General features: G+C 43.3%; 2 protein-coding genes across 4 annotated transcripts; one reads left to right on the forward strand and one right to left on the reverse strand.

The window, feature by feature from the left end:
* Positions 1–266: 266 nt before the first annotated feature.
* On the reverse strand, positions 267–3,362 carry rpl23 (ribosomal protein L23). Its single transcript, XM_084570785.1, has 5 exons — positions 3,296–3,362; positions 2,152–2,235; positions 1,206–1,334; positions 886–999; positions 267–394 (listed from the first exon to the last, which is right to left on the reverse strand). The coding sequence occupies exons 1-5, from the start codon at positions 3,306–3,308 to the stop codon at positions 312–314; spliced, it is 423 nt and encodes a 140-aa protein (XP_084426911.1). The 5' UTR covers positions 3,309–3,362; the 3' UTR covers positions 267–311.
* Positions 3,363–4,737: 1,375 nt separating this feature from the next.
* Positions 4,738–26,622, forward strand: LOC311506624 (choline transporter-like protein 2). Of its 3 annotated transcripts, none has more exons than XM_084570659.1 (22): positions 4,738–4,885; positions 13,413–13,461; positions 13,550–13,623; positions 13,710–13,794; positions 15,692–15,776; positions 15,966–16,079; positions 16,163–16,223; positions 16,317–16,440; positions 16,685–16,768; positions 16,866–16,978; positions 18,699–18,830; positions 18,936–19,035; positions 19,150–19,242; positions 20,413–20,497; positions 20,605–20,867; positions 20,990–21,084; positions 21,187–21,290; positions 21,408–21,481; positions 21,576–21,646; positions 23,120–23,208; positions 23,295–23,379; positions 23,777–25,867. In XM_084570659.1, the coding sequence occupies exons 1-22, from the start codon at positions 4,858–4,860 to the stop codon at positions 23,953–23,955; spliced, it is 2,187 nt and encodes a 728-aa protein (XP_084426785.1). In that variant the 5' UTR covers positions 4,738–4,857; the 3' UTR covers positions 23,956–25,867. The 3 variants fall into 3 exon arrangements, with proteins under 3 accessions (XP_084426785.1, XP_084426784.1, XP_084426786.1); XM_084570658.1 differs by lacking the exon at positions 4,738–4,885 and adding an exon at positions 11,853–12,182; XM_084570660.1 differs by lacking the exons at positions 4,738–4,885; positions 23,777–25,867 and adding exons at positions 11,855–12,182; positions 25,874–26,622.
* Positions 26,623–27,124: the final 502 nt, after the last annotated feature.

Genomic DNA, 27,124 nt, shown 5'->3' on the forward strand with positions numbered 1-27,124 from the left:
AGGGGGACTATACTCCTACCACCACTAAGATATGTTTGTCACTGTAACGGTGCAAATGCTCTGCAGGCAATATGAATGGTAGATCAATTTGGTAAAATAACAACATTCAAGTAGCCTTAGGTCAAAATGTATATAGACAAGTTCAGCTTCATATTTATTTTTTTTTGTCAAGCAACCTTCATAAATACTCAACATTCAACCACATTCCTGTCCCAATATCATCGTCTCAGCGGGAATGTCTTAATAAAACCAAGACGACGAGCAGCTTGATTAACAGTTTTTATTGAAAACAAACAGGTGCAGGGTCCAGCTCAGGCTATGCTGCCAGCGTTGGAGGCAATCCTGGGCCACAGGTCAGCGCACTCTTTGGCCACCGGGCCTGTGATGGCTGATCCTGCAAAAGCAAACAGGCAAATACAAAAATTTAGTCCCTACTCTGCATGTTATTACTTTAAACGCAGTTAAAATGATACTACTGTATTAAGGTGATTAACCTGAATGGCTGTATGCAGTTCCTTTTGGCAAATCAATAAGTTAAGCTTGTCTCATCCCTGATTGAGATCAGTCAGCCACAGTGGGTCGCTGCCGTCTCACCCACAGTGATGAGTTCAATTTTCCCTTCTACGACAACTCACCCAGCCACCGACCAGACAAAGCAAGTGCTTTTTGAAGGGGGACTATACTCCTACCACCACTAAGATATGTTTGTCACTGTAACAGTACAAATGCTCTGCAAGTGTAGATCAATTTGGTAAAATAACAAGATTCAAGTAGCCTTAGGTCAAAATGCATCAATGCAAATCTAATGTTTTACCCTGATTTACTGGCAACAGTACAATGAGAACGACTGATCACGCGCTCAGTGTGGCATCCAAACAAACCCACCTTTCATTTCTCCTTTGTTGTTTACTATGACACCTGCGTTGTCTTCAAAGTAGAGGAACACGCCATCTTTTCGCCGATACGACTTCCGCTGCCGTATCACCACCGCAGGATGCACTGTGAAGAGGGGGCAGTGGGGTTCAGTCGAGCTAGCTCAAAGCCGCCAACATGCCACGGCTCAGTTTACCAGTATTGTGACTTGCGCTGAAAATGCACGGTTACTGCAATAAAGACTGCGGCTGGGACTCGATCAAGTCGAAACTGACATTTCCAGCAATGTCTTACTGAAAAATTCCCGTTTCCTCATTCTCAATTCCACTTACCCTTCTTCCTGAGCTCTGGCTTGCCTTTCTTGACTGTGGCCATGACCATGTCACCCACTCCTGCAGCAGGCAGACGGTTCAGACGCCCCTTGATGCCCTTCACGGAGATTATGTAAAGGTTCTTGGCACCTGAAGGACGAGGAAGAGGAGGAGAACGTCAGTAAAGAGAGAAACGACTTTCGCAGAAGACGACCAGGAAACTTTTATCAGCTTGTCTCATCCCTGATTGAGATCAGTCAGCCACGGTGGGTCGCTGCCGTCTCACCCACAGTGATGAGTTCAATTTTCCCTTCTACGACAACTCACCCAGCCACCGACCAGACAAAGCAAGTGCTTTTTGAAGGGGGCAGCGATAATAAATGTTCTGACCAACATTAAGCGTGCCAACGTAAATCTAAATCCTTAAAGTTTACTCACTACCAAAGAAACACCACTTGCACTTTTTTACAGATGTGAACTTTAGCCGACCCTGACTTATCAGGCAAAGCTGAAGCATTTAAGTCTTTCTCAACTGGTGAGAAATTTAAGTACACTTCCATATTTAATGTTTCACTGTACTTTCTCCCAGTTAGTTTTGCACAGGGTTTAAATCTAGGAATTGATTCGATTGTTTGGAAGTTGCCAATAACAGATAACATGCAATTATTACAATCCCGCCAACCAGTTTTAGTCTTCTAGACGTTGAGTTTTGAGGTCCTTTTAAATCATAAAACAGCTCAATGTGATTGCCCATCCTGCACTCACATGTTTAGTTGGTTATCGTGGTTACAAATTTAGATATCGTTTACACATCTCAGTTAAAAGGCTACTTCCTGAACACAGTCCACACCAGGGGATCGACTGCCAGTGACTCGTCAGCCCAAACAAACAGGTTAGACGTGAGAACTTGAGTGAACGTTACTACTACCTTAAATCTGCACCGCAACAAAGACTCGTCGAAGCCTACCTGTGTTGTCAGCACAGTTGATGACCGCTCCCACTGGGAGACCCAGCGAGATGCGGAACTTGGCTCCAGATGAACCACCACGTCCTGTAGGAAGAGGGACATTTATTAAGAGCCGGCTCCACGCGTCAAGTCTGCCATGGATATTTTACCTCGACTGAAGATGATCAGATTGCGTAAAGAAACAAAAAAAAGGTATAACCTATGCAATTAACATCCTAGTTGTGCAGGTTTCCCACTGATTTAAGGTGAACTCCCACATGGTGCCGCAGATGCCACCATTCCAACACTCATAAGACATCTTCAACTTAAAGTTTCAGACCAACACATGCTTTCCTTTTCATCAGCTCAGACAAAACTGGACATCTTCAGAGCGACTAATTAAGGTTAAAACTCCCAGCAAACCTGAAGACGCATGATTAACTACGACAACACTTGTAGCCAGACTATCATGACTTGACCAAAGATGCCTTTAGAGTTAACCTTTACATTACACTACACCATCAGCAGGCCTAAATTATTATTTAAGCTGAGTGGAGAATTGACATGTGAGAAGCAGCCGCAGCACCAGGTAGCAGAAAAACGCAATTTTCTCTTCAGAGGAAGCTAATTTACTCTGTACACTACATGTTTAATAATTATTAAGCTGCCGAGGATGATTCGTTAAGGATTTTGTCTCACCAGCGGCATTAACTGCAGTTTCAAACACTACTATCCACAACTTAAGCTAGGTAAGTGCCGGTGCTACTTAGCTTTAGCAGCTAGCTTTAGCAGGCATAGTGGCTAAACTGAGACACTTTACAGCGCCGGCCCTATCGCTTCAGACAAATAAAAATGCACGACATTAAAAATAACAACAGTTTAAAGTGTTTTTAAGAGAACTAGCTATCACAGCACAACCGTATCTGACCTCATATCTTTACTATTTTCATGCCTACATCGCGCCGTCAGAGAAAACATGGCTTCCGCCAGCTAGCAAGCTAAAAATTGCTATCCTTCAAAAATTGCAAATCGTTCACATAAATTCAAAAATAGCCACGCAGATATATTGCCTTTACCTCTCTATCACACGCAAGTAACATTTTAAGTTTTGATGGCTCGCGAAAAACGGCAGATGAATGTGGATTTGACAAGGTGGCTTTCGTACCTCTCTTAGACATTGCTGCGGTAGGGAAAGAGGGAGGGGAGAGAAAGGGATTGTGGGATATCAAGTTGAACAGAAGTTCTTCCGGGTCGCGGTGGTGAGACGTTCGGGAGCTGTCGGAAACGTGCCATACGCGAAGTTGCGTTTACTGTATTTGTATCGGCCCAGCGCACAATTTGTGCAGATATTAGGGCCGAACATTTACCATTTGCAGATTCTTATTTTCAACCTTTCCTTATTTTTATTGCTCATCAATGAATAAATAAAGAGAATGGACAAAATATCACAAAACGTCCTCAATGTAACGATGCCTTCAATGACATTTGTCCGAATACACGACTAGTACAAGAAGTGAAGGAAATTACAGTGTTGTGGGGTAAACAGGTACATTTGTACATAACGCTAAAAAAAAAAGTGCAGATAAACTGTATTTAAAGACCAAACAGTATTACATCTTTCAAGAAACAATATCAGCTCTGGTTATTACCAGGTTACTAAACATGTTTGGTGGTTTGGAAGTTCGTTTTACACTGCAGCATTTATAGAAGCAGCTGTAAGTGTAAAATGTTCTGTTATTCGACCACTTGGATCTCTGAGGGACGCATCTGTTCAGCACGCCGTCCTACCCGAAACCTACAAGGAAAAATAAGGGTGTCTGCCATGTGAACGCTTTAATTCCAGACAACAGAAACAACAAGTACTCACCAGGATGTCTGGACTGGGTGTTTTATTCTATTAACTCATCTATTCTAAATTTTACAGGCTGTAATATGTAATTTAATTGAATGCTCATGTTGATTTTCATATTTTGCAATCTGAATAGCAAGATCCTTTTACCCAAATTACATTTTGCTGGTAAAATCTCTTAAATAAGTGAAATAAAATAAAAAATAAATAAAAAACATGAATTATTTCTTCTTAGGTTTGCACAGGACCGCAGCCCCGTGGCAGCTGTCGTGACTCCCACAAAATGCAGAGTCAGGGCAGCCTGCAAGTTGAATTATGAATGAATAGATTGCTTTTATAATTAATGTTGTCTTAAATTTCATCAGGCCAATAAAGGTTTGTGCTATGTCATTGCTGTGCTGCATTCTTGGCCGATGAGAAATGTGATGTTTTTCCACTTTGAATAAGAAAGGGCGGACAGACAATTCATGTAAATTATGTTTTATTTAAGGATTAGATGAACTATTGTTGTTTATTAGACAGTTATAGCGGCTCATTAGACGCCTGATCAGTTAACGGCGCTAGAAAAGAACCTCGCCTTCCAAGAACATATACGCCCCGCTTACTTGTTTGTAATTGGTCGAGCCCCCTGTCAATCAACGCACTCTGCGTTTTCATTGGTCGACGCTATCCCCTCAGGAATCTCCCTTTAAATGTTGGCAGGACTGCCGAGAAGAATTTTTTTTTTTTTTTTTTTTTTGTGGAGCGGACTTTCAACGGAGACAAACTAACTGAGAAAGAAGCGCAGCACAACACAGCAACGCCCGCTCACGGCTGGAAATATGCTGTAGACGCCGCCCGTGATTCAGTTTGCTCGAGAAGGAAACACTCCGCGAAGCATGGAGCAGGAGGACAAACCAAAATATGGTAATTATTTAAAGCCCGAAGCGGTCGCTCTTCACGTGAGCCTTATAACCGTTGGTTTCACCCTAAACCGTTGGTTGGCTAGTTCTGTTCTGGCGCATGCAATTACCGTTAGTGTCACCGCGTATAGTTATTAATTAAATAGTTTCGTAACGTTATATATATTTATATTTTGTTGTTGTTGTTTTTTTTATTATTATTTTTATACCACTTTCCCTCGGACTTTAAATACAAGCTAGCTTAATTTAACTAGACGCCTAATGCGACTAGTTTGAGCCGTGTTTTAATAGTTCTACATTAACCTGACGGTGTAAAGTGCCGTGTATATATTGTCCGAGCTCGTACAATGTCCCCAATATGTCTTGTGCCTGCTCTCCAGTTGGTGCCACATTCCTCAGACTGGTATGGCAGCCAGCTGCTTAGCTATGTATAGCTTATTATTAATACCGCACAAAAGTGAAGGCGCCTGTTTAGGTTTTGCGGCCCCAGTTTCAGTCGGTTAGCTCGGTTTCGTTTCCCATCCATGTCACGCTTCTTGTGATTGCAAATCTAATGTACTTGTCTCTTGAGTGGCCGGGCGTGCTTGTGAATTATACTCTCACATTATAAAGGTTGTGGCATTCAGCATTTGTTGTTGTTGTTGTTGTTGTTTTCAGATGGGAGGCTGTTTGTAGTTTGTAGTGCTATTGGACTGCACTGTTGTTTTTGACAACCCACATTTGAGTCAGTGGGCTCGGCTAAATAAGAAAATAAACTTGAACTATGAATCAGTGCAGTTTAACAATGTGATCATGCACAGTTACAACTGTAGGCCTCCAAAAACAGTTGTCACTCATCGGAGAATGGACACGGGCCTTCTGAGGGCGTCCTGTGGCGTCTGGCAACTGGATGCTGTAAAGGGGTGGGGTGTCCTTTGGGTTCCTATGGGTTGAGGGGAAGGGGCCTCCGTGGATCATCCCACAGATACTTGACCAGTTTGGAATCTAGCGAATTTGGAGGCCAGGTCAACACCTTGCGCTGTTTTAGTTGTTCTTAAACCGTTTTTTTTGTGGTTGCACCCTGCTGCGGGGTGCCTGCTGCCATCAAGGAGCGTCATCGCCATGGGGTGGGGGTGCCTGCCCTGGTCTAGGTGGGTGCTACATGTCTAAGTAACATCCACACTAATGAATGACCGGTCCAGACATTTCCCAGCAGAACAGTGAATTGTCACAGTATGGTCAATGGTTTTAATGTAGTGGCTGATTGGTGTATATGAGTGTTTGTTTTCACTTGTACACCTAATGAGCTGGCAAGTGGGTGCATAATGTAATGTGAGTTAAGGGGAAGTGCATTTCGTTGAGAGACGTTAAGCAATAAATGATTTACACACAGAATAAGCAAATGTTTGAGTCCTAGAAGAGGTGTTGTTTCAGGTCAGTAACCTTTTGCATACCACTTTTTACCATGTTTAGCTTTTCCAGGATGCCGACAAGAAACAAACAATGCAGAGCGCTTCATAGCGGCTTCCTCCTCCCCCTCCTCCTCCTCCTCCTCCTCCTCCTCCTCCTCCTCCTCTCTGCACACGCCCTGCTTTTTCCACTCTTGCCTGCCACATGATGGACTAATTGATCCACTTAACCAGCCCTCCCAGAAACGCAGCGCAGCCTCTGTGCGCGTGCTTGTTCGTGAGAAACGGTGCAAAGTTCCTCAACTCTTTTGACACAGTTACACAGAAAAAAAAAAATACAGACTGGAAACAGCTTACTGTTAAAATGAATGTGGTTTTGAGGTGTCGCGATACTGTCAATTTTCAGCGCGTCATGGAAACCAGCTAAGAGAAGGTTTTATTTTATTTTATTTTATTTGGTTTATTTGATAGGTACCATGCATATTAATGAACATTGCATAAAAAAAAATAAAAAAACACCATGTAAATATGCCAGAGTTAGTAAAAATAACCACTTTTCATCTGCAGTCCCTAGGCAGGTGACTTAGGACAAACACAGAGACAGCCAGCAATCATATAGCACTCATACACTACAAATTAAACACATAATGGTGACATACATTGACAAAAACAAACATGCAAAACGAACAGAAATACACGATGACAAAGACATTAATCGTCCAACCTCTACACTGCATTCAGTTTAACAGTGTGAGTGTATGGTTGGTGAAATATATGGCCAAGTCTTTGGAAAAAGAAATGCAGCGGAGGGGGAGCAAGATTATGTAGTACTTTGTATACAAAACAAACATACTTGAAATGTTTGAAATTGGCAAAGCTTAAAAGTTTATATCTCTCTAAGATATCACAATGGTGAAATGACAAAGCCCCTTTTTATCAAAAGCTTTTATGGCTTTCTTGAATAGAGATTCAATGCTTTTAGGAGTAGTTATGCTAGTTAATGACCAGTTTGTGAAACAATACTCAATATGTTAAAAAAATCATAGTATATATATAAGAACAACTTGGCAGCTTTGGTGTCAAGAAATGGCCTAACTTGTTTAAAATTTTGCAAATTGAATTTAACTTTATTGGCCACCTTTTTTACATGGCTTTTAAAAGTTAGGGTGGAGTCATATATGACTCCTAGATACTTGAATTCATTAACGAGATCGAGCTCCTGTCCTCTAAGGAACACGTTAGAATGTGATACCTTCATGTTTTGTTTGGTAAATGCCATACAGACTGTTTTTTTTAGTGAGCCAGTCGTCAATGTGAGCCATTGCTGATTGTAACTGTGTGTGTGGATGCTATCTCTTGGTAGTTCTTAGCATGTGTAAAGATTACAGCATCATCTTTGACAACCTTAACGTGGCGCTGGGAGAACATTTCCACACTGACTGTAGTGATCTACCGCAGCTTCGCATGTTGGGAGTAATTTCAGCCCGAGAAACCTCAATGACAGGGGTCTGAAGCAGCCGTGCCCTGCCTCTGCTTCAGTGTAATTAAAAGCCATATTTAGGAGGGTGGCTTGAAGCCTGAGCCAGAGAATCCTGGACGTCTCTTTGTAGTTTGTCAAAGTTTCTACAAAACCACATTTGCAGATATACTTTTATCCTTTTTTCATTTGTCCTGCTTCTGACAAGCGGACACAAACGTCTTTGCAGCCGTCCGTCTCCGCTTAAGTGCAACCCCAAAACAGGATTTTTGCCTGAAACTGTCTTGGGATTCTGCCAAGGCTTGGTCAGAGCAGCACGAGACTGTTTGGTTATAAAGAAGAGACACGAACGCAGCAGCTTCTATTAATTTTCTCAAACGTTGCTTGACACACCTCTTCAAGCGCGTGGGAGTTTGCTTCACAAGCTCGTAACAAGATGATTAAGAAAAATTAGCTTCCTGTTTTGCCCTTGTCCTTTCCGATTCTGCCTCTTTCACATAATGAGTTGGTGGGGGTCTTGCTTTCGCTTTACGTCACGCGTCTGTGGCCTCTGCAAGAATAGCTCCGCTGGGTGTGACACAAGATACAGAGATGATGTTGTCAGTTCATTAGAAGTGGAAGCAGAAGTTCCCATCAGACGACGACGGCGCCTTTGAGAAGCTTGCGTGACGGGGAGCGGTTGTGTGTGTGACCAAATGTCAACCTTCTAAGAAACATGTCAATTTCCCAAAAGACGCAACATTTGACTGTGGCTTCATTAGGTGCTTTTGAAATCAAACACTTCTGGGGTCTCAGTAAGAGTCACTAATCACCGGGGAACTCCAACTCTATTGAAGTACTTTACTTTTCTTTTTTTTTAAGGCTGGATTTAAGAGCTGTTGTTTACTCTTTTCCAGTGTTCACACTTTTTTTTTTAAACAACAGTTAAAAATTGTTCACCCAGTTCACACTCACCCCACTAAAGGTGCTTTTGTGCCGCGTTGTACCAACCCTGAGACTAAAACATATCCTAAAAATGGAGTTTCGAGAACCAAAATCATTCTGAGTCCAGGTGGTACGGCCTCTGACAGTTGTCTCACTTCCTTGAGGATGTCATAAATACATCAGAACGTGGACTTTCTGTAACGAAACACGCAGGAAGGAAATTTCCAAAGCGTAGCTGGTGTTGTTGTTGGCCGATATAGTTTATATAGTTAAAAATATGGTTCATTCATTCATTCATCTTCTGTAACCGCTTTTTAAGGGTCGCGGGGGGTCTGCTTGGAGCCTGTCCCAGCTGTCATCGGGCGAGAGGCGGGGGTTACACCCTGGACAGGTCTCCAGTCCATCTCAGGGCTAACACACAGAAAGACAGACAACCATTCACACTCACACCTACGGCCAATTGTAGAATCACCAATGAACCTAACGAGCATGTCTTTGGATGGTGGGAGGAAGCCGGAGTACCCGGAGAGAACCCACGCAGACACAGGGAGAACATGCGAACTCCACACTAGGGTTTAATCCCGGGAAACGGGATTCCCGGGAAATCTGATCAAGACTATTTCCCGATTCCCGGGAAAGGTTATGACGGGAAACGGGAAATATATATTTATTTTTTGTTACACGTGCGCTTCTATTGTTGTCTTACGTTAACGTTGAATTCAGTGCAGCAGTAGGCGACCAACCTCCTAATGATGTCTGCCGCCAGCTTTGTTAGGCCGTAAGGTGAACCCTGTTATCGTTTCATCCCGCTCCACAGTCTGGCATCTACACAATCTTTAGTTCATAAAACATAACGAGTCATGCTAAGCTGCCCAAAAAAAGTTCGTCGCAAAAATTCCAGTCGATTGCCGATGCGTCTATGTTTTATGCAGAACTAGTTTCTTCAGAGCGTAATAAGATCTTGGTCGCGAGTGGTGGCACGGTTGGTCACGTGATCGTTCTACACCAATACGGTAGCTGCTTTTTGGCAGATAGGCCGTCACGCACGCAGCTCACTTGATCACGCAGCAGAATTGATCATTGCAAACTTTGTTGATATGGACATAAACTGTGTTTCTTGCCCTAATAATGTTACAAATAATATAAAACATGCTGGGAACGCATATTTGAATGATATCGATACATTACTTGGGCAAAAACAACAACAACAACAAAAAAACAGCTGTTTCCCGGGATTCCCGGGAAATGGGTCGTCTTTTCCCGGGATCTGATTCATCTAATTTTCGGGAAAAATATTAAACCCTAGTTCACACAGAAAGGAATCAGTCGGCACATGGATTCGAAACCCGGGACCTTCTCGCTGTGAGGCATCAGTGCTAACCACCAAAAATATAGTTTTGCAGCTGTTTATTATTACTGTTTAGAGTCCTTCTGATACTAATATGAAGCGGTTTAACAGCCTGCTGACGACTGGTGTAGTGATGTTGCTCGGTTCTGTGTGAAATGCAACTTCATCGTGTTTTGTTTCGGTTTTTTTTAGGGCATTAAGAGCTGTAGTTTTATAGATTGCACTGAATCTTGCATCGTCCTCAAACCTGACAACAGACTACAGACTATTTGCAGTTCAGAAATCCTGTGGCCTGAGGTGTGAAGCTGTCGTGGAGCCTGGCTGTCCGTCCCACCAGAGGGCAGCAGAGAGTCTGCACTCCCTAATGATGTTAAACTTAATCAAAGTTTACTTTTTTACTACTTTAAAAACCGCTGCTTGGCACTACTGCACGCGTTCAACCCGATCAGCGTACGACTACATCCCTAAAGGTTTGTTTACGGCGAAAGCACCGTCCCCGAAGCGAGAGTTGAAAAAGAAGACGAATACGTTTCCGACTTCCAGTAACGTGAATAATATAAGACGAGGACGCCCGTGCTCATACGGCGTGTGATTGTTGAGCTGCTTCCTTTATGACTCCAGAAATAGATCTGCACTTTGACTTTAAAACGCTCCTCCACGCCCTCTCTGTAATGAAAGACATGTGGGAGAGAGACACACACACAGGGAGGGCGGCCGACTGCTGCTCCGTCCTCAGTTTACATAAATGTTATTTTAGGTCACTTCTTGAAGCCGACGCAGGGCTGTTAGAGACGGGGTTTGTGCCGTTTAGAGCAGATTTAAAAGGAAGAGCTTTCCCAGTTGTTTTTGCTGACAGAGAATAAAGCAGAGCAATGCATCGGGAAAATAAATAAAGCAGGGAGTTCCTGGATTGCTCAGGAAACACAAGACAATGCCTCAGCTGAATAGTGAAGCAGTTGTTTTGTTGCGCAGCTGTGTATTGGAGACCTTTCAGCAGATTAAAACTGATGACTTTCACTTCACCTTACTGGCAGCGCTCTCCCACATGTCACACCTTCTATGTGCCGGGAAAAAAGCATTTCAAAAATAATAGTTAGGGATTGTTAACATATGTCTGTTGAGTCAGAGTTTTACTGTAAGAAGTCACAGCAGTGTAGCAGCACTGGCCCAGATCACAGGACCTGAACGGATGGAAACTTTCATCGTCATCCCAGCCATTTTTCTTTTTTACTTTCTTTGAGCGTCCGTCAAAAACATTTGCAGCTTTGTGGGCTCTTTGTTGAAACCAGCTCGTTTAGCACGCTCTGATTAGTTTTGGCTGCTGAATGCAGAAAACACACACACAGAGAGAGAGAGAGAGAGAGGGAGATCCAAATCGTTCAGGCGCCAAGAAGAAAACCAGGAAAGAAAATATTTTTTTAATTATTATTAATTCTTTCCCAGCGCAGCGACGCGGCCAAGATGGGGGAAATCTGTTCCAGTCGATAAGATTAGCGCCGCGCCACATGACCTAAATGTCCTGAGTTGTAATAACAGCGCAGGTGTTTTGGTGTTTTGCAGAAGTGCGTACACCGACACACCTCAATCTGATCGCTCCTCTCTTTCACAGCAGCGACGCAGAAGCACCACCAGAGGGCGGCATTTCCACTTCTTTCCTAAAAACACGTGTTTCCAATAACATACACTCTCTGCTTTAGTTTACCCCACCCTCTGTTTCACAAGTCCCCGCCTCTTCTCCTTCACTCCCAGACTTCCTCCTGCTGGAAGAGTTTACTTTTGCGTGTGGGTGGCTCTTGTTTTGCGACAGAGTGGGGGGAAAGCGACAGACAGAGGCATTCCTGAAGTGGGAGGAGACAAGAGAGGGAGATGCACAGGTGGAGCGCAGATTGGGCAGTTGTTGCAGGATAAACAAAAGGCAGGGGGAAGTGGGAGGCTAGGTGGAGCTTTCCCTGGCTGCAAGAAGGCTATTCAGGGGCAGGTTGGACTGGTTTCTGCCTCCACAGTACCTGAGTCGCCTTTGCTCTGGGACGAAGAGAAGGAGCGGTTCACGCAGGTTGAAGGGGAAAAAAAAGGAAACAGGGTTTACTGTAGCTACCGTCTGAACGTTTGGCACCGGGAAGGAGTTCCAACATGCCTGAGGATGGAGAGTTTTACGGAAAGAATGGTAACTGCTTTATTTGTTTTTACAGCGACTGGGAGGTTTTTTTTAAAAACACTAAACGATTACAAGTAAATCTGTACGGCTTTGCTTTTCTTACTGTTTTGAAAAATGACCGTGTGTAAATGACTTGAAACCAGTGTAAGTGAAACTGGGGCGGCGGTATCGGCGTGCCACGCTGCCAGGTTGACAATAGGTGTGTTTGTGTGGGACCTGCAGCTGCTGCCAGTTTTGTGCTGATTGTACAGTTGCGTGAAAGCAGGGACCTCTTTTATCAGTGTGTGTGTGTGTGTAGAAGTGTTTCTTTGCCGTATAGATAATCTTGAAGGAAAGGAGCAGGTATCTCCTCTAAAACTGAGTCATCGCTTATCTCAGGTCACGGCAGTCCAACAATTTATGTGGCAGAGACTTTGTTTTTCTTTTTCATATACAAGCAGTTACACAAGCTTGTATATGAAGTCTAACGTGCTCCGTCTGAGAGGAAGTTGTGGCTTCTCTAGCAAATGCACACACGGCAGCGTTTTAGCCACCGACTACGTGCATAATTAGATGCCACAGAGAATGTCACATATATTTGTCGAGACTCTTAGGTGTCAAGATCCAGTGCCGCATGGATACACGCTGTGCTAGTGGCGAGTTTCAGTGGCGGCCTAACAAGGCAGCTGTGTTGTCAATTTGAATCTAATTTCCATGTTGTGTGTGTGTGTGTGTGTGTGCTCATCAGTGAGTTTAGATCTTGTTTAGTTTGGGCCCATGTTTCTGCTCTGTGGAGTGAAACTTGTTAAACCTCAAGAGTGTTGAGCTACAAGATGAGTTTGCTTACAACCAGCTCATGACTTAAACGTATGCAAAATGAGCTGGAACGAAAAAGGCACAAGCATTTGTTTTACGTACATAATAATATTACAGTTTCTTTCTGCTCCAATTCTGCTTTGCCACGAAGACGCGATATTATCGGCTTGTCAACTTTAAATGTGCTAGAGTAAATGATTTAGGGCCCCTTCAGCCCGCTTCATTCCATTTCTCACACGGGTTTCCTCCCGCTTAGTCACCAGAGAGGAATTAGTTGCGTTGCCGAGCGCATCTTGCCTGGAGGGAAACCTGATCCGAGTAAACAGTGGGGCGGAAGACGGTGGGGACGTTGCTCGTTAACCTTAAATCTCCTCGTGAATTAATGCACGGCTCATGTAAACGTTTAGCACTCACTGCGCGACACATGTGCTTTCTCTGATGTAGGTGAGCCAAGGAAGTATGATCCGAACTTCAAGGGTCCGATTCAGAACAGGTGAGACATTTTTAACTCCACCTTTCTAGGTTAAGAAAGTTTGTTTGTTTTGTTTTAACCCCTGAAAGCTTTCCTCTCTCCTCTCTAGGGGCTGCACCGACATAGTGTGCTGCGTCCTTTTCATCATTTGCATCCTGGGCTACATTGCAGTGGGAATACTTGGTAAGAAGGAAGCGACGCCGCAGTTTGGTTTACCTGTAAAAATAACAGGTGTTTTGTAACTTGTTGTTTATTTTCTGCACTGCCAGCCTGGTCCCAGGGCGACCCCAGGAAGGCCATCTATCCCACAGACAGTCGAGGCCAGTTCTGTGGGCAGGCTGGGACGCCACTCGAGTGAGTAGAAAAGGCTCTTCTACACGTTTTCACTGATGAGTTTGGGCTTCAATGCAAAAACAAAGCAGTTACACAACTGGTGCCCCGTGCTGAATGTTTTCAGGGTGGTTTCGCAGCTGTTTCCTTTAGCTTCATATTCGGCCATTTGATCAGTCATACAGAACAACGCTCTCATCATGCTTTATTAAAAGGCCAGTGGGGTAGGATCTAGTGACACGTAGATTAATCTCAGCTAATTTTCGATTAATCGCAAATTAATCGCACATTTTCTGTCTGTTCTAAATGTGCCGGAAGTTTTTAATTTCTTGGCTAAACACTAGGGATGGCTCGATCCAACTTTTTCATGTCCGATACAGATATCAATCCGATGCCTTCTTTTCTCCTCTGTTAAGTTGTTAATTATACACATAGCTTGTATAGATGTACTTTGCTTAATATGGACGTCTAAAAACACCATGGTCAAACTGTGCAACAAATATTCTGCTCCCCTCAGGGAAGAAATAAAACAGCCCACGATGTGCCTCAAGCCATAAGCTCCTTATTTAAACTTCAAATCAGTGAAAACTGCAAACTTGAATGTTTCTTCTTTCACATGTAACCTCTGGGGTTGAACTGTATGTAAAACACCCGTATCAAACTAGATATAGTATGGACTTAGTAATGTTCCATTGAAGACTATAGGACAGGGGTGCCCACACTTCTTTGGCTTGCGAGCTGCTTTTACAATGACCAAGTCAAAGTGATCTACCTGTCCTAAGTCATATTGATTGTTGCTACAGTGTTAAAAGCTCTATCCATCTTTGTTTTTATTTTTATCAAGAAAAATTGGTGCACTACACCTTTAGAAAAATAGCGCTGTCTCTTTAAGACGGTAGTGTTGAGTTGTTGTGGTGCCGCTGAACTGAGGGTATGTTGCAAATATAAAGTAAAATAAATAAAGATGAACGTTTGTCTTGCTGTATGTTTTGCAGGTGCAACAGTTAGTTGTTAAGCCAGACTAACATCTAAAACATTTTATTTTTTTCCAATGGCTCTACCCGCACCGGTCGATCGCGATCGCCGTAATGGGCACCCCTGCTAAGTGACTGCTAACTTTAAATAACTGTCACAAACACTTGCGTCCAGTGCTGCTGCCACCTCTTGAGACACTCGCGTTGCACAAGTTGCATTCGGCTGTTTTACTTTTCTCTTCCTTGCGTGCAAAGTAACTCCACACAGCTGACATGATAAGAGCGCTAGGCTAATTCACTGTCACCAGGTTCTGTTTACACACGCTTGCAGCAGCTGCTCTCTGTTTACGGCATGTCGCGCAAAGTTAAGTTGAGCATTTGGGCTTCGGTATCGGATCGGACGGGCTATAGTTATTTTTTCCGATGTTCGATCCTGAAATTTTGACCAATATCGGGCCGATCCTAAGTATCGGATCGAGCCATCCCTACTAAACACCACAATTCCTCATCAACTAGTGATAGTAAACTAATGAAAACATAATCGCAGTATTAAAACCACCGCTAAACAGCTCGATGGTGGTGTCCCGCGGCGTCTGGGACACCTCCAGCAGATCCTTCGGTGTCAGTCGCATTTTGCGGTTTCTCAATGAGCTGCTGCCATCCAGGAGCGCTGCTGTACAATGTTTAGGAGGCTAGTGCATGTCCAAGTATCATCTATTTGAGTGACGGGATCCAAGATGGTCAATGTTCTGGTTGTAGTGTTAAGGCTGACCGGTTAAGACTCCTACACACCGCCTTAAAGGCCCTTTAAAAAATATTCGTTTTCCATACTTGGTGACTTTTAAGTCGATTACACAGTGTGGCAAAGTAAGGTTGTGTGACGGTTTCTGACAGACTGAAGTCTTCTCATTTCCTGTGCTTTTATTCCCCCTTTTGCCTTTAAACAGGAACAAGCCACTGCTGTTCTACTTCAACATCATGAAGTGCGCCAGCCCCATGGTGCTGCTGGAGTTCCAGTGTCCGACCACGCAGGTATGATCTCCGCTCTCCTCCTCTAGTTGAGTCATTTCTTCTCGTTCTTTCCTGCCAGTTTCAAGTCGTGAACGCTTAAAATTCACGTGTGCTGTGGAATTTGGACACACTTTCTATTTGCTGGGCTGCATTTCAATTCGAAATCACTTGATTTAACTGCTGCGTCCTGCTGTGGATGTTCATCTGTAGATGTGTGTGGAGAAGTGCCCCGACAAGTTCATGACATTAGTCAAAGCCTACACCAACAGAAACGACTTTGAGTACTACAAGAAGTTCTGCAAGGACGGCACGACGAACTCAATGGTAAGCTGTTGCTGAGACACTTCTTTGATTGGTAAGAATACTAAATGATTTTGTTCATATGTTTTGTATTTACTGTGTTTCAGGGTATACCACAAATCCTCGCGGACGGTCTTTGTCCTTCCATGCTGTTGCCCAGCAAATCCTGTGAGTTTAATTTAATTTTAGCATATTTTAGCGTATTTTGCTTCCAGAAAGCTTGGCACATGTTGGACGCTCACCTCCTCTTCTTTCCTGTAGTCACCCGTAGGTGCTTCCCAGCTCTGGGCATGAAAGGAGGCGTGATAACCGTGGGGAACAGCTCCAAATTTGACGATGGAACTGGAACCTCGAGAGATGCCAAGGATCTCTTGGATGGAGTGAAGTGAGTCCGTCTGTGGAGTCATTGTGACTTAACGCGTTCTTTTCAGTCTTCCAGGTTGTGGTCTATCCCGAAAAAGAAGGCCCCGTCTAAGCATGTTTTTCTTTTGTTTTTTATTTACTGCACGAGAATAACACGGCTCTGTCGCAGCTTGACAACAATCTGCATGTCCCAACCTGCTGCTTTACATTATTGTGCGACGGAGAATTCCACACGGACTGATTAACCCGCAGCGATCTGTCCACAGGAATGCCACTGTGGTGATTGAGGCGCGTCAGGTGGTGATGAAAATCTTTGAGGATTACACGCAGTCCTGGTACTGGATCCTCATGTAAGTCAGTCAGTCAGTCAGTCATTCGTCATGAACGTTGTGTACAAAGGATGAAACGTCAGCTGTCTCACTGCTCCCTCTCTCTAACTCTCTGCAGAGGGTTGGTTATCGCCATGCTCACCAGCCTGCTCTTCATCGTTCTCCTGCGCTATCTGGCAGGGATCATGGTCTGGGTCATGATCGCCATGGTGATAGTGGTAATAGGATATGGTAAGGCTTGAAGCACATAAGGCCCTCTCGTTATTCTTGGCTCAAAATAGTTCGGAAACAGCTGATCAGAGTCGGTTCATAAAACTTTGTCAACGATGACTGGAGAAAATAATCATCAGTGGCTGAAACGCCAAGCTGGCTGGAAATATTGACGCAGGGTTGCATGCAGACTCCTTCCGTTACTCATTGTCCCCTTCGGCTGTGCTGTTTTCTCGAAGTTTGCAGCAGAAAAAGTTGGACAAATAGAAACCATGTGCATCCGTGGATACAGCTCAGAGCTTTAAGGAACCAGATTTGCCTGAACTGATCATTAATAATGGAGCTGAGATTGACTGGAGTCTCCGGCATTATCTCCAGATCTTAATGGATCTGCTACCGCGCGTGACGAACTACCGGTTACCAAGTTTTGGCTTAATTGTTTTCGGGTTTCTTTTCGGTTTGCAGTTGGCAGATTAGATTATAATTTAAAACGGATCCTTTCGCAACATGAGCCATGTGTTACAAAGCCATAAAGCCCTGGAGGTAAAAGATAACATTTAGATCGGCTTGTCTTTAAAAAGGGGGAGATAAGGCTGGCTTCAGCTTCACACGCGAGTTCACTTCAGGGATTTTTAATGGCTGGAGTTAAAGATTTAACGGTTAGAGATTCCAACTTGACGCTCTGAATGGAAGCTAAATAAAAACGATCCGCGCGTTTACGTGTTTCCAAAACATTTGGCTGCTGCCCGAGTGTCGAGTCTGCCAGAAACGGAGAACACAAAGCCAAAACATCTGGTTGTCTTGAGAAATCAGCCTTTTGTTTTCTGAAGGTAATTACATAAAGAACTACTTACTTGTGAAGACAAACACAACTCTAATCAATGAGTCCTGGCTGATTCTATAGCTTGAGTAAGTTACCAGATTGCTTGTATAATTCCTGATACTGTGTGACGCATTTTAGTTTGTCCGATTTGCTTTGATCAGAACGTCCCGTCAGTGAGAATGTGAGAAATGTGACTGACTGAATAGTGTCTCAACACATGATGTAGTGCAGGCGAGTGGCTGTGAGAAAACCCACAAACACTGAGTGATAAAAGAATTCACTCTTGGCTTCTGCTAAATGATGACAACATAGACGGTTGTAAATAGATCTAGAAAACAGAAGCTGTAGAGAATAAAGTCCTTTTTTTAAAATCATAAAACGTCCAGCTGAAGCTTTTATCTTCTCCAGCTTTCATTTTAGAAAATTAGCCAGAGGCCGAGACACAGAAAGAGCCTTTGTTGGGTTTGTAGAAAGTTGCCACAGAGTTAAGGTTTCCTCAGCTCATACCAAACAAACTCAGAGTTTTTACCAAACTATCCATCCAACTATTTTGCAAGAATCTACGCAAGGAATTCCAGATGTCCCCATTCCAGTCCTTGTGGTTTCCCGAAAGCCGGTCAAGAAGTTTTCCGGCAAATTCAGCGAATACTGGTTCCATCTGTTGGGGAGAACAGCCCACCGTTTTTCTGTTTGAGCACCATGTCCTCACACTTTGACACGCTGACTCTCGTCTAAACCGCTTTACACGCCGTGGCTGTATATCGTAGCGAATCCTGGCTAGCTCTCTGGAAAAGTACACCACATTCCTCTAGCTGCACAAGATATTGTTTTGGTTACCCCTCATGTTTGCTGCAAACATAACCTTTTTCTTTTTCTTCCAGTTTCCGTTATAAATATGTCTCTGTTTTATTTTGTTAGGCATCTTCCACTGCTACATGGAGTATGCGTCCCTCAAAGGGGAACCAGGCTCAAATGTGACCATACAGGAGCTGGGCTTCCAGACAGACTTCACCATCTACCTGCAGATCAGACAGACCTGGCTGGCCTTCAGTGAGTTCACGCCGTGGAAATACACATCTTTCTTCTCTCAGATATGTTCCTGTAAAGCTCAGACGCTCTAATCATCTCCTCTTGTGCCACGTTTCTCCTCCATAGTGATTATCCTGGCCATTGTGGAGTTCATCATCATCCTGCTGCTCATCTTCCTCAGGAAGAGGATCCTCATTGCCATTGCTCTCATCAAAGAGGCCAGCAGGTCAGACTTTAGAGCTGTAGGCACCTTTAGAGGAGTTGCGGCTTAAAGAAATAGTTAAAGTGTGACTCGTAGTGATGCCACGTATTAAGTAATCAAAACATTTTTTCTTTACAGAGCCATTGGACACGTGATGTCTGCCCTTTTCTACCCACTCTTCACATTTGTCCTCCTGGCCATGGTCATCGCCTACTGGGCAGTTACTGCCGTGTATCCTTTCACGTTGTTACAGTCACTGTTGTTACCATAGAAGGGATTTTTCTAGTCAGGACGTTAGCGCGACATTTAACCACCTGCTGGTTCTCGATCTCCGTCATCCATGGCTGACGGGCTTGAACTTAGCGATACGCGCTTTTAGACTGAAGCTCAGCAGCACTGATGAAGTTAAATAGCGTATGGCTGTGGTAGTGGAAATAATTCTTAAATAAATGACAAGTTCAAGATCCAGCAGAGATCGGATCGCAGAGTAAACTGCTCTCGAATGCAGAAAAGCAGAAATTATCCAGGGCTTATTTTCCAAGTGGCACAATAAACTGCATTTCCTCAAATGGCCACACGAGGGCTTGGCAAAAATGTCACAGCTGAAATAAAAATGTTTTGGTCTTTATAGCTAATTTCTCCATTCATGGAGAAATCAACTGCATGGAGGGTTATTAATGTAACTCATACCAAACCTTTAGGCTCTTTATAGCAGGAGAAAGGGAAACAGAAAGGGATTATGTTAAAGCTTAAAATTGTGCAAAATTAAGGGAGTGGCTGAGAGCTTGCTGGCATTTACATTCCAACCGTTGCACCACTTTTGGGAGCGAATTTGCCTCGGCCTGGCACCACACTTCAAAACTGGGTTTATCTATCTTACCATACGGCAAGTGGCAGCTCTGTATAGCTGCTAAACAATACTGTTATATTCACCTCAAACCCTTACAAATTCACTGTGCATATACTGCAGCTGCAATATCAAGTTTCAAAAAAAACAAACTTGATTCAGTTTGACGCTCTTGAAGCTCAGTGTGCTGTCACCGGCCGTCGCCGTCTTGGCATTTCACATCAAATCACATTTTATTTGCCATGTACAGTTTATACTCTATGTAGACACTTCCAGTCGTTATGAATTGAAGAAGCCAGGAGACCAAGATGTTTATGTGTAGCAGGTTTTAACACAGAGATTGAGATTGACTCACTTTGGAGACCCCGTGTGGCCATTAACACGAACTGCAGCTGTTTGGCACTGATTAAATTTGCTGTTCGTGCTCTGATATGCTGCTGCTTGCACAAAGTGGGCGAATTTGTTAAAATAAACAGCAGAAAATAAATAAATAAATGTTGTGTAAGTGAACCAGATATTCACTAATAAGTGTAGTCCTTGACAGAACTGATTAGTTTCTTGTCTACCTCCAATGAGCCCATCTACAAAGTGTTCAACGAGACCGACTGCGAACACTCAAGAAAAACGTGTGACCCAGCTGTGAGTTTCTAAACCGTGTTCGAGTCCAGCCCTCAGTGCTTCTCACATCCTTCACTGAGTCTGTATTCCTAATGCGCTCTCTTCATATGACCTGTGTCTTTGCTCAGAACTTCTCGCTTACCGCCATGAAAAAGGACTGCCGCGACTCAGAGTGCCTGTTCGCCTTCTACGGCGGGGAGACCGTTTACCACAAATACCTGATCGGCCTCCAGTTCTACAACGTGTTCCTCTTCTTCTGGTGTGCCAACTTCGTCACGGCTCTGGGACAGATGACCTTAGCCGGCGCCTTCGCCTCTTACTACTGGGCCTTCGTCAAGCCGGACGACATGCCAGCCTTCCCGGTGTTCGCCTCCCTGGGCCGATCTCTCAGGTGTGTGTGTGTGTGTGACATTTACTGTTTTGCTTCTGCATCGTTCTGATTTGTCGGTCATCTTTGTTTAGTAGACACGCAAGCGTACTGTTTTTTAATAATTTGCTCTGATGACGTTTTAGGTATCACACGGGAAGTCTGGCGTTCGGCTCCCTCATCCTCTCGATCATTCAGATCATCAGGGTTTTGCTGGAGTATGTGGATCACAAGCTGAAAGGTACTTTGCGAAGTTGCAGCGTTACGTACATTTGTGTGGCACGCCGTCTTGAATCAAGCAAGTAATACTGGCGCAAATGACAATACTTGTCGTCGTCCACAGGAGCGCAGAATAAGTTTGCCAAGTTCCTCTTGTGCTGTCTGAAGTGCTGCTTCTGGTGTCTGGAGAAATTTATCAAGTTCCTAAACAGAAATGCCTACATTATGGTATGTGCTTAGTTTGTTTATATCACAGAACCCAAACCCCTGAGATCATTAAATTGATTAAAACAGGTTATTTAAAATCATCTTCCATTGGATGTAATGAGTGCGTTTGATCTCCAGGTGGCGATATATGGCAAAAACTTTTGTACGTCTGCCAGAGATGCCTTTATGCTCCTCATGAGGAACATGATCAGGTGAGTGTAGATATTATATAAATAGTCAAAATGATCTTTTATTGTCGTTGTTGTTTTTTTAAATGGGTAAATTGATCTTTTTTTTAATCCTCAGGGTTGCTGTCCTGGATAAAGTGACAGATTTCCTCTTATTTTTGGGCAAACTCCTCGTCGTTGGGCTCGTCGGTGAGTCTTTATTTTTCATTTACATGGAGTTAATACATTCAGCTAATTATCGTAATAAAAATGCTTCATGTAGCCACCTCAATCAGAGCAGACCGGACCTTTGACCAGAAAAATATTGGCCCTAATACCTGTGTAAACACTCGACCTGATGGATAAAATGAGTCCAATCTTTCTCAGCTTGTTGGTGACGTGAGGCGTTTCTAGGGTGCGACAGAAACCTGGATAACAACAAAACAATCTGTCGTTCAAATAAGTGTTTAAAAAGGTGAACGGAGCAGGAATGAATGGTGGGCAGAGACGTTGGGAAAAAGTGTCTCCGTCTTGAAACGTTGTCCATGTAAACATACCCACATAGAGCATTCGTGTCAAACATACGGCCCGGGGGCCAGAAATGGCTCGCCAGAGGGTCTAATGGACCGCGGGATAAATTTGCAAATTGCAAAAATGACATAGAAGACATTAACTGCAATTTTTTCCAATAAAAGTAACTGCTATTCCTAGGTTTCACACAGATTTAGTAAGAGTTGTGGACATAACACAACACTGAGACCTAGAACTAAACAGAAATTGCTTTTTCTTTTTCGTAAGAAACGTCTTTGCACTAAAAGAAAGGGAAACATTTGGAGTTTTCGTTATTTATAAGTAAATACGCTATCGTGTTATTGGTCCGGCCCCCTTGACATCAAACTGGGCTGTATGTGGGGCCCTGAACTAAAATGAGTTTGACACCCCTGCCATAGAGGGTTTTAAAGTAGCATTGGAGATCATACAATACAAGTCCTCCATAGACTTGAATGGACTGTCATTGATCAGTTATTAACCCATTCAGACCGGATCACGCATCTATGCGTAGTTACCATTAAGGCCGGCGTCTGTGTCATTTTGAGCGTTGTCGTCTTTTTCGAGGCACATGGCCAATTACATGCACTGTGATTGGCTGAAATATTCTTGGGGTGAGTGACAGAGATGCTTAGGGATTTTTTTTAAACTCATGTGACTAATAAAACGCTTTGTGATTGGTCGAAATAAGCCTACACGTGGAGCATGTTTTGGTCGAAAATTTTAAACACCGTGCTAGCGATCCGTCATGGCTGACTCAAGTGAAGGAAGTAATATTGACGAAGTAATTGAAAAAATAGATCTTTACTGATTTTCAAAATTTTAAAAATGTTTGGTGTTTATTGATTTTTTTAAAAAAATGCATTTGAAGATTATGCCCTAGCAAGTCAGTCAAGTTGAAAGCCAAAGAAGTAAGCTTTCAAATGCTTTTTATCTGCTACAGAGCCTGAGAAATTAAGGTTTTAGTAAGCGTTGACATATTTTGAAAAACCTCAGGTTTTGAGAGGGGGTTTACAGAAGAGTATTTAGGCCTGAATGGGTTAAGAAGAACAATCACAGCAGATATCTACCAAGAACTACTTCCTATCATATCAAGGTTAAATGTGCGTTTTTGTTGGTTCTCTCCGTCCACAGGGATCTTTGCCTTCTTTTTCTTCTCTGGAAGAGTCAAAGCCTTTGAGAACACAGCTCCCCACCTCCACTACTACTGGGTTCCCATCCTGGTGAGTCTTTTGTCCCCAGAGGAAACCAAAACCCATTTTGATTTCTGAGTCCCGATACAAACGAACGTGCCTCTTGTCCTCACCAGACTTTAGTGGTTGGCACGTACCTCATCGCCCACGGGTTCTTCAGTGTGTACGCCATGTGTGTGGACACGCTCTTCCTCTGTTTCTGTAAGTGACGCGTCCTCAGTCGTTTTAAACATCTATATATTACAAGATGGTTCTTACACTTAGTAAGAAACGAACAGTAACTCTGTGGAGAGATTTCCTCTATGAGTCAAAACTTTCCTCACTTTGCTTCTGGTGTTGGGCTGTTACTAATTCTACATCGCATGAACTTGGTGTGCCGTAAAATCCAAAATGCCTGTCGGTGCTTTGGCTTGCTTGCTATTTGACTTTCTGTCTCTTTTTTTTGTCTCCTTTCCCCCTTTCCCCACACTTTCCACATTTCACCATCTCCCCCTTTTTCCCTTCTTCTCTAACACCTCAATTTATTTACTCCCTTTTCTGTTCAACCCTTTAAAACACACACACGAATACACACACACACACACACACGATTAAAAAGGTGAAGACCTGGAGCGCAATGACGGTTCAGCTGCCAGGCCTTTTTACATGTCGGCGACTCTTCGCGAGATTCTGTGGGAGAACAAGGCCGAGGACGCGTCCGAGTTGTCTGCTCAGCAACAGCGCGACGAAGACGCCCGGCTGAAGGAACCGCAGACCGAGGAAGAGGACGCAGCGTAGAGACGAGGAGTTTGAATCACGTTTCTAAATCGTCATCAAAAGGAGCTGGACCTTTGTGGTTGGCGAGTCCACTGGCACAGATTATAGTACAACTAGAGAACGTCATGCCTTAAGTAGCAGGGAATCAGTGCACTAAAGCAAGCGGATGTAAGATGCCGAGTTACGGACTGAATGAAAGACTTCTCAAAGTACATAATGTTCAGTTGTACCCTTCTTCAACATGAGGAAAGATGGAAACTAAGATGTTTACTGTTTGCTAAACTCCTCCTCCCAAATTGTCCAGGCTTAGCTTAGCTTTTAAACCTTTGATTAAACAGCGTGGTGCAGGTGCTAATGCTGAGACTGTGTGCTATATCTCTTTGTTAATAAACACACTATACAGGCCCGTAGACTCCATATAAAGGTGAACGTAGAGGTTTTGAAGCTCAGTGTTGTGGCTCTGGTCGTCGCCATCTTGTCAGGGCCTGACTCCGCCTCAATCCAGGCTAATTCAAAAATTGGCAAAGAGGTGGAGCGTGAGTGGAGCTTTGGTGAACGTCTAGCAAAATTGTGATACGACCCGGTTGTCGCTCAAAGCAGCAAAGTCCTAGCCGGGTAGCCAGACCAACTTCACCTACCTATAAATCGTCTTTGGTGGAAAGTTACCAGTGCGCAATTGGTTCCCAACAGAGAACCGTTGCCGTGGCCAATGAAATCGTTGGGGAAACACTTTATGAGGTGATGGACAGAGGAGTAACAGCGACATAGTCGTCTAAGCGCCGTTTGGTTGGAAATAGCTGCCGTCGTAAAAGCAAGCCCACTATGGCGTCTGTTGTAAAAGATCTTGACAGTAAAATAACTTGAACATCTTACGTCTTAGTCGCTTAATGCCACATATTTTGTTCCTCTGATTGGTTGTAGGAGTGTCCAATTGCGTATCAGTTGGACTGTTGCCATAGATTGTTGAGTTTTGTTCGCCACAGAAGGCATCTTGAGGGAAAAGGTTGTTTACATTTAAAGTGGGAAGTCAAAATTTGCAAGTTTTCAACTGAAGCATCCCAACAAGTTGGATATGTAGCCAGCCGTTGTACTTTTAAATCAGCCGTACACACAGTAACCGTATTTGTGATTCTGAGTACACTGTAGGTTGTCCTGGAGGCGGCCATCTTGGCTTTCCGACCTTTTTCCTTCCCATGGAAACAGAAGGCAGCACCACTGGAGCACTTAATGCACCCCAGCCGTCTTTTATACGCCTGTACTTACCCTGCTGTGACGAAGTCTGAAATAGTCTAAAGTTAATCGTCGTAATCAACGAGGGGGGAGCGGGGCTTTGCAAACAGTCAACTGAAACACTAGCATGAATCTGGGAATGCACGCTTTAAACTGTGCACATAGTATGTGTGTCATTTGTGCATGAGAAATGTGACTAAATTGGGGAAAAATGTGGAAAAGGTTAATATGTGGAGATTAGACTCACTCTGAAGTTATCTGACATTTCTAATCTTGGTTGTTGCCTTTTAATAACAGTACCTGCCACTTGCCAACAGAAACTTGAAGCCGACCATGTGCCTAATGAACGGTTATCGTTGGTCTTTTTGCACAATTTAACTTGTTTACAGTCGGAATAATTATCACTTTCACTATGGACATAAGCTCAGTAAAGCTCTTTAATTTGTGTTCACACTAAGCCATAAAAACCTTTAGCTCTTTACAGGAATACACTGTGTAGTTGGTTCAATAAACTGTGTTTGAGTAAAATTAATGAACTGAAACTTAAAACCGATGCATGTTGTTCATGAAAGTACTGATTAAAGCTAAATGGCCTTTTTCATGAATCCGAATTGCGACGATTATTTAAAACATCTGTAGAAACCTTTTAACCGTGGAGTATTTCAGGTGAAGACTCTAATGTTTGTTTATGAATGTATTCTCTTTGCAGTGGAGGATCTAGAGAGGAACGACGGCAGCCCAGAGAGACCCTACCTGATGCCAGAGAGCCTCCAAAAAGTCCTGAAAAAGAAGAACAAATCGGAGCCGGCTCAGTAGAGCACTTTAACGCTATGAAGGCGAAGTCTGCGGGCTGAAACTCAACTCTGGTTTTGTTTCACTCGGACAAGAACCAAATATCATCACTCATCAGGTGCCTACAGGTGTATTTTGTTACTACCAAATGTTTTATAACTTCAGTTCCTCATGTGTTGGGGTCTAATATGAGTTCCACGTTCCTTTGTGACTTTGTTTTGAGCGACACATCAAGGTTTTATATGAAGTCTGGTATTAAGTTTTCTAGATTTAAAATGAAAAAAAAAAAAATGTAAATATCAGTCTACTCAAACACCTTTTCTTTTTATTAAAGCATGTTTTTAATATTTGAGTGTAACGTGAAGACACACTTAAATTCAAACAATACATCTTTGCGCTTTTATTGTTGCATTTCTTTCCCTCATGTGTTTAATCTAATGTTATATTTGAATCAATATTTAATCGTTACCAAAGTCGTGCCGCTGCCAGTCGGACGGCCTTTTCTACATTTACAAGCTTTGACCTAAGGCATCTGATCTCGTGTTGCAACTTTTATCAGCAGCCATATGGAGAGATATTAAAATTAACAAAATGTATATTTTAATTGATGTATAGGATTGTGATGGAGTGCTGAATTGTTTTCAAATAAAAAATAGTTTTCTATAAGATTGTGTGTCAGGCTGTTCTTTATTCGATTACTTGCCAGATACTTTCTCTTCAAGCTGTTGACACCCTCATTTCAAATTAAAAGTCCAGCTTCCTGTTGATCTAAGAATTGTTGTCTGACGAGCAGATATTTTCCACTGCTTCTTATCCTTAAACCTAGTCAAGTGTACATTACGGTGTATTTTTAGAAGCTGCACTAGTTGGAAATATTCAAGATTTCCGAAGCGATTACGCAGCAAGTTTCCGCACTTCCTCGATGTTCACCGACCAACAGTTGCATCAAACTGCTATTCTACTTTAACCCATGAGAGGGTGTGAGTGTGTAATCTAATCAGTTTGTCCCTATCAAGTCTCAGGATGGGTCAGTCCCTGGGGAAACAGGAAACTCTCATGTTACTGTGTCTGCAATTCTGGTTTTATGTAAGAGTCTCCTGACGACTGCGGGAAAGTCGGTCACGCTTAGATTACAGTCGACTCTCAAAGAGTCAGCTCGTCAACAATC

Source organism: Chelon labrosus (assembly GCF_963514085.1).
Source record: "Chelon labrosus genome assembly, chromosome: 21".
NCBI lineage: Eukaryota > Metazoa > Chordata > Actinopteri > Mugiliformes > Mugilidae > Chelon > Chelon labrosus.

Excerpts from the sequence above, each read along its gene's own strand:
- rpl23 (XM_084570785.1), bottom strand. Across the intron at positions 1,335-2,151 it reads CAACTGTGCTGACAACACAG|GTGCCAAGAACCTTTACATA; the intron begins GTAGGCTTCGAC and ends CTCGTCCTTCAG. Across the intron at positions 395-885 it reads CAACAAAGGAGAAATGAAAG|GATCAGCCATCACAGGCCCG; the intron begins GTGGGTTTGTTT and ends TTGCTTTTGCAG.
- LOC311506624 (XM_084570658.1), top strand. The coding sequence starts at position 12,149 with ATGCCTGAGGATGGAGAGTTTTACGGAAAGAATG. Across the intron at positions 21,085-21,186 it reads TGTGGATCACAAGCTGAAAG|GAGCGCAGAATAAGTTTGCC; the intron begins GTACTTTGCGAA and ends CGTCGTCCACAG. Across the intron at positions 23,380-23,776 it reads CACGCTCTTCCTCTGTTTCT|GTGAAGACCTGGAGCGCAAT; the intron begins GTAAGTGACGCG and ends ACGATTAAAAAG.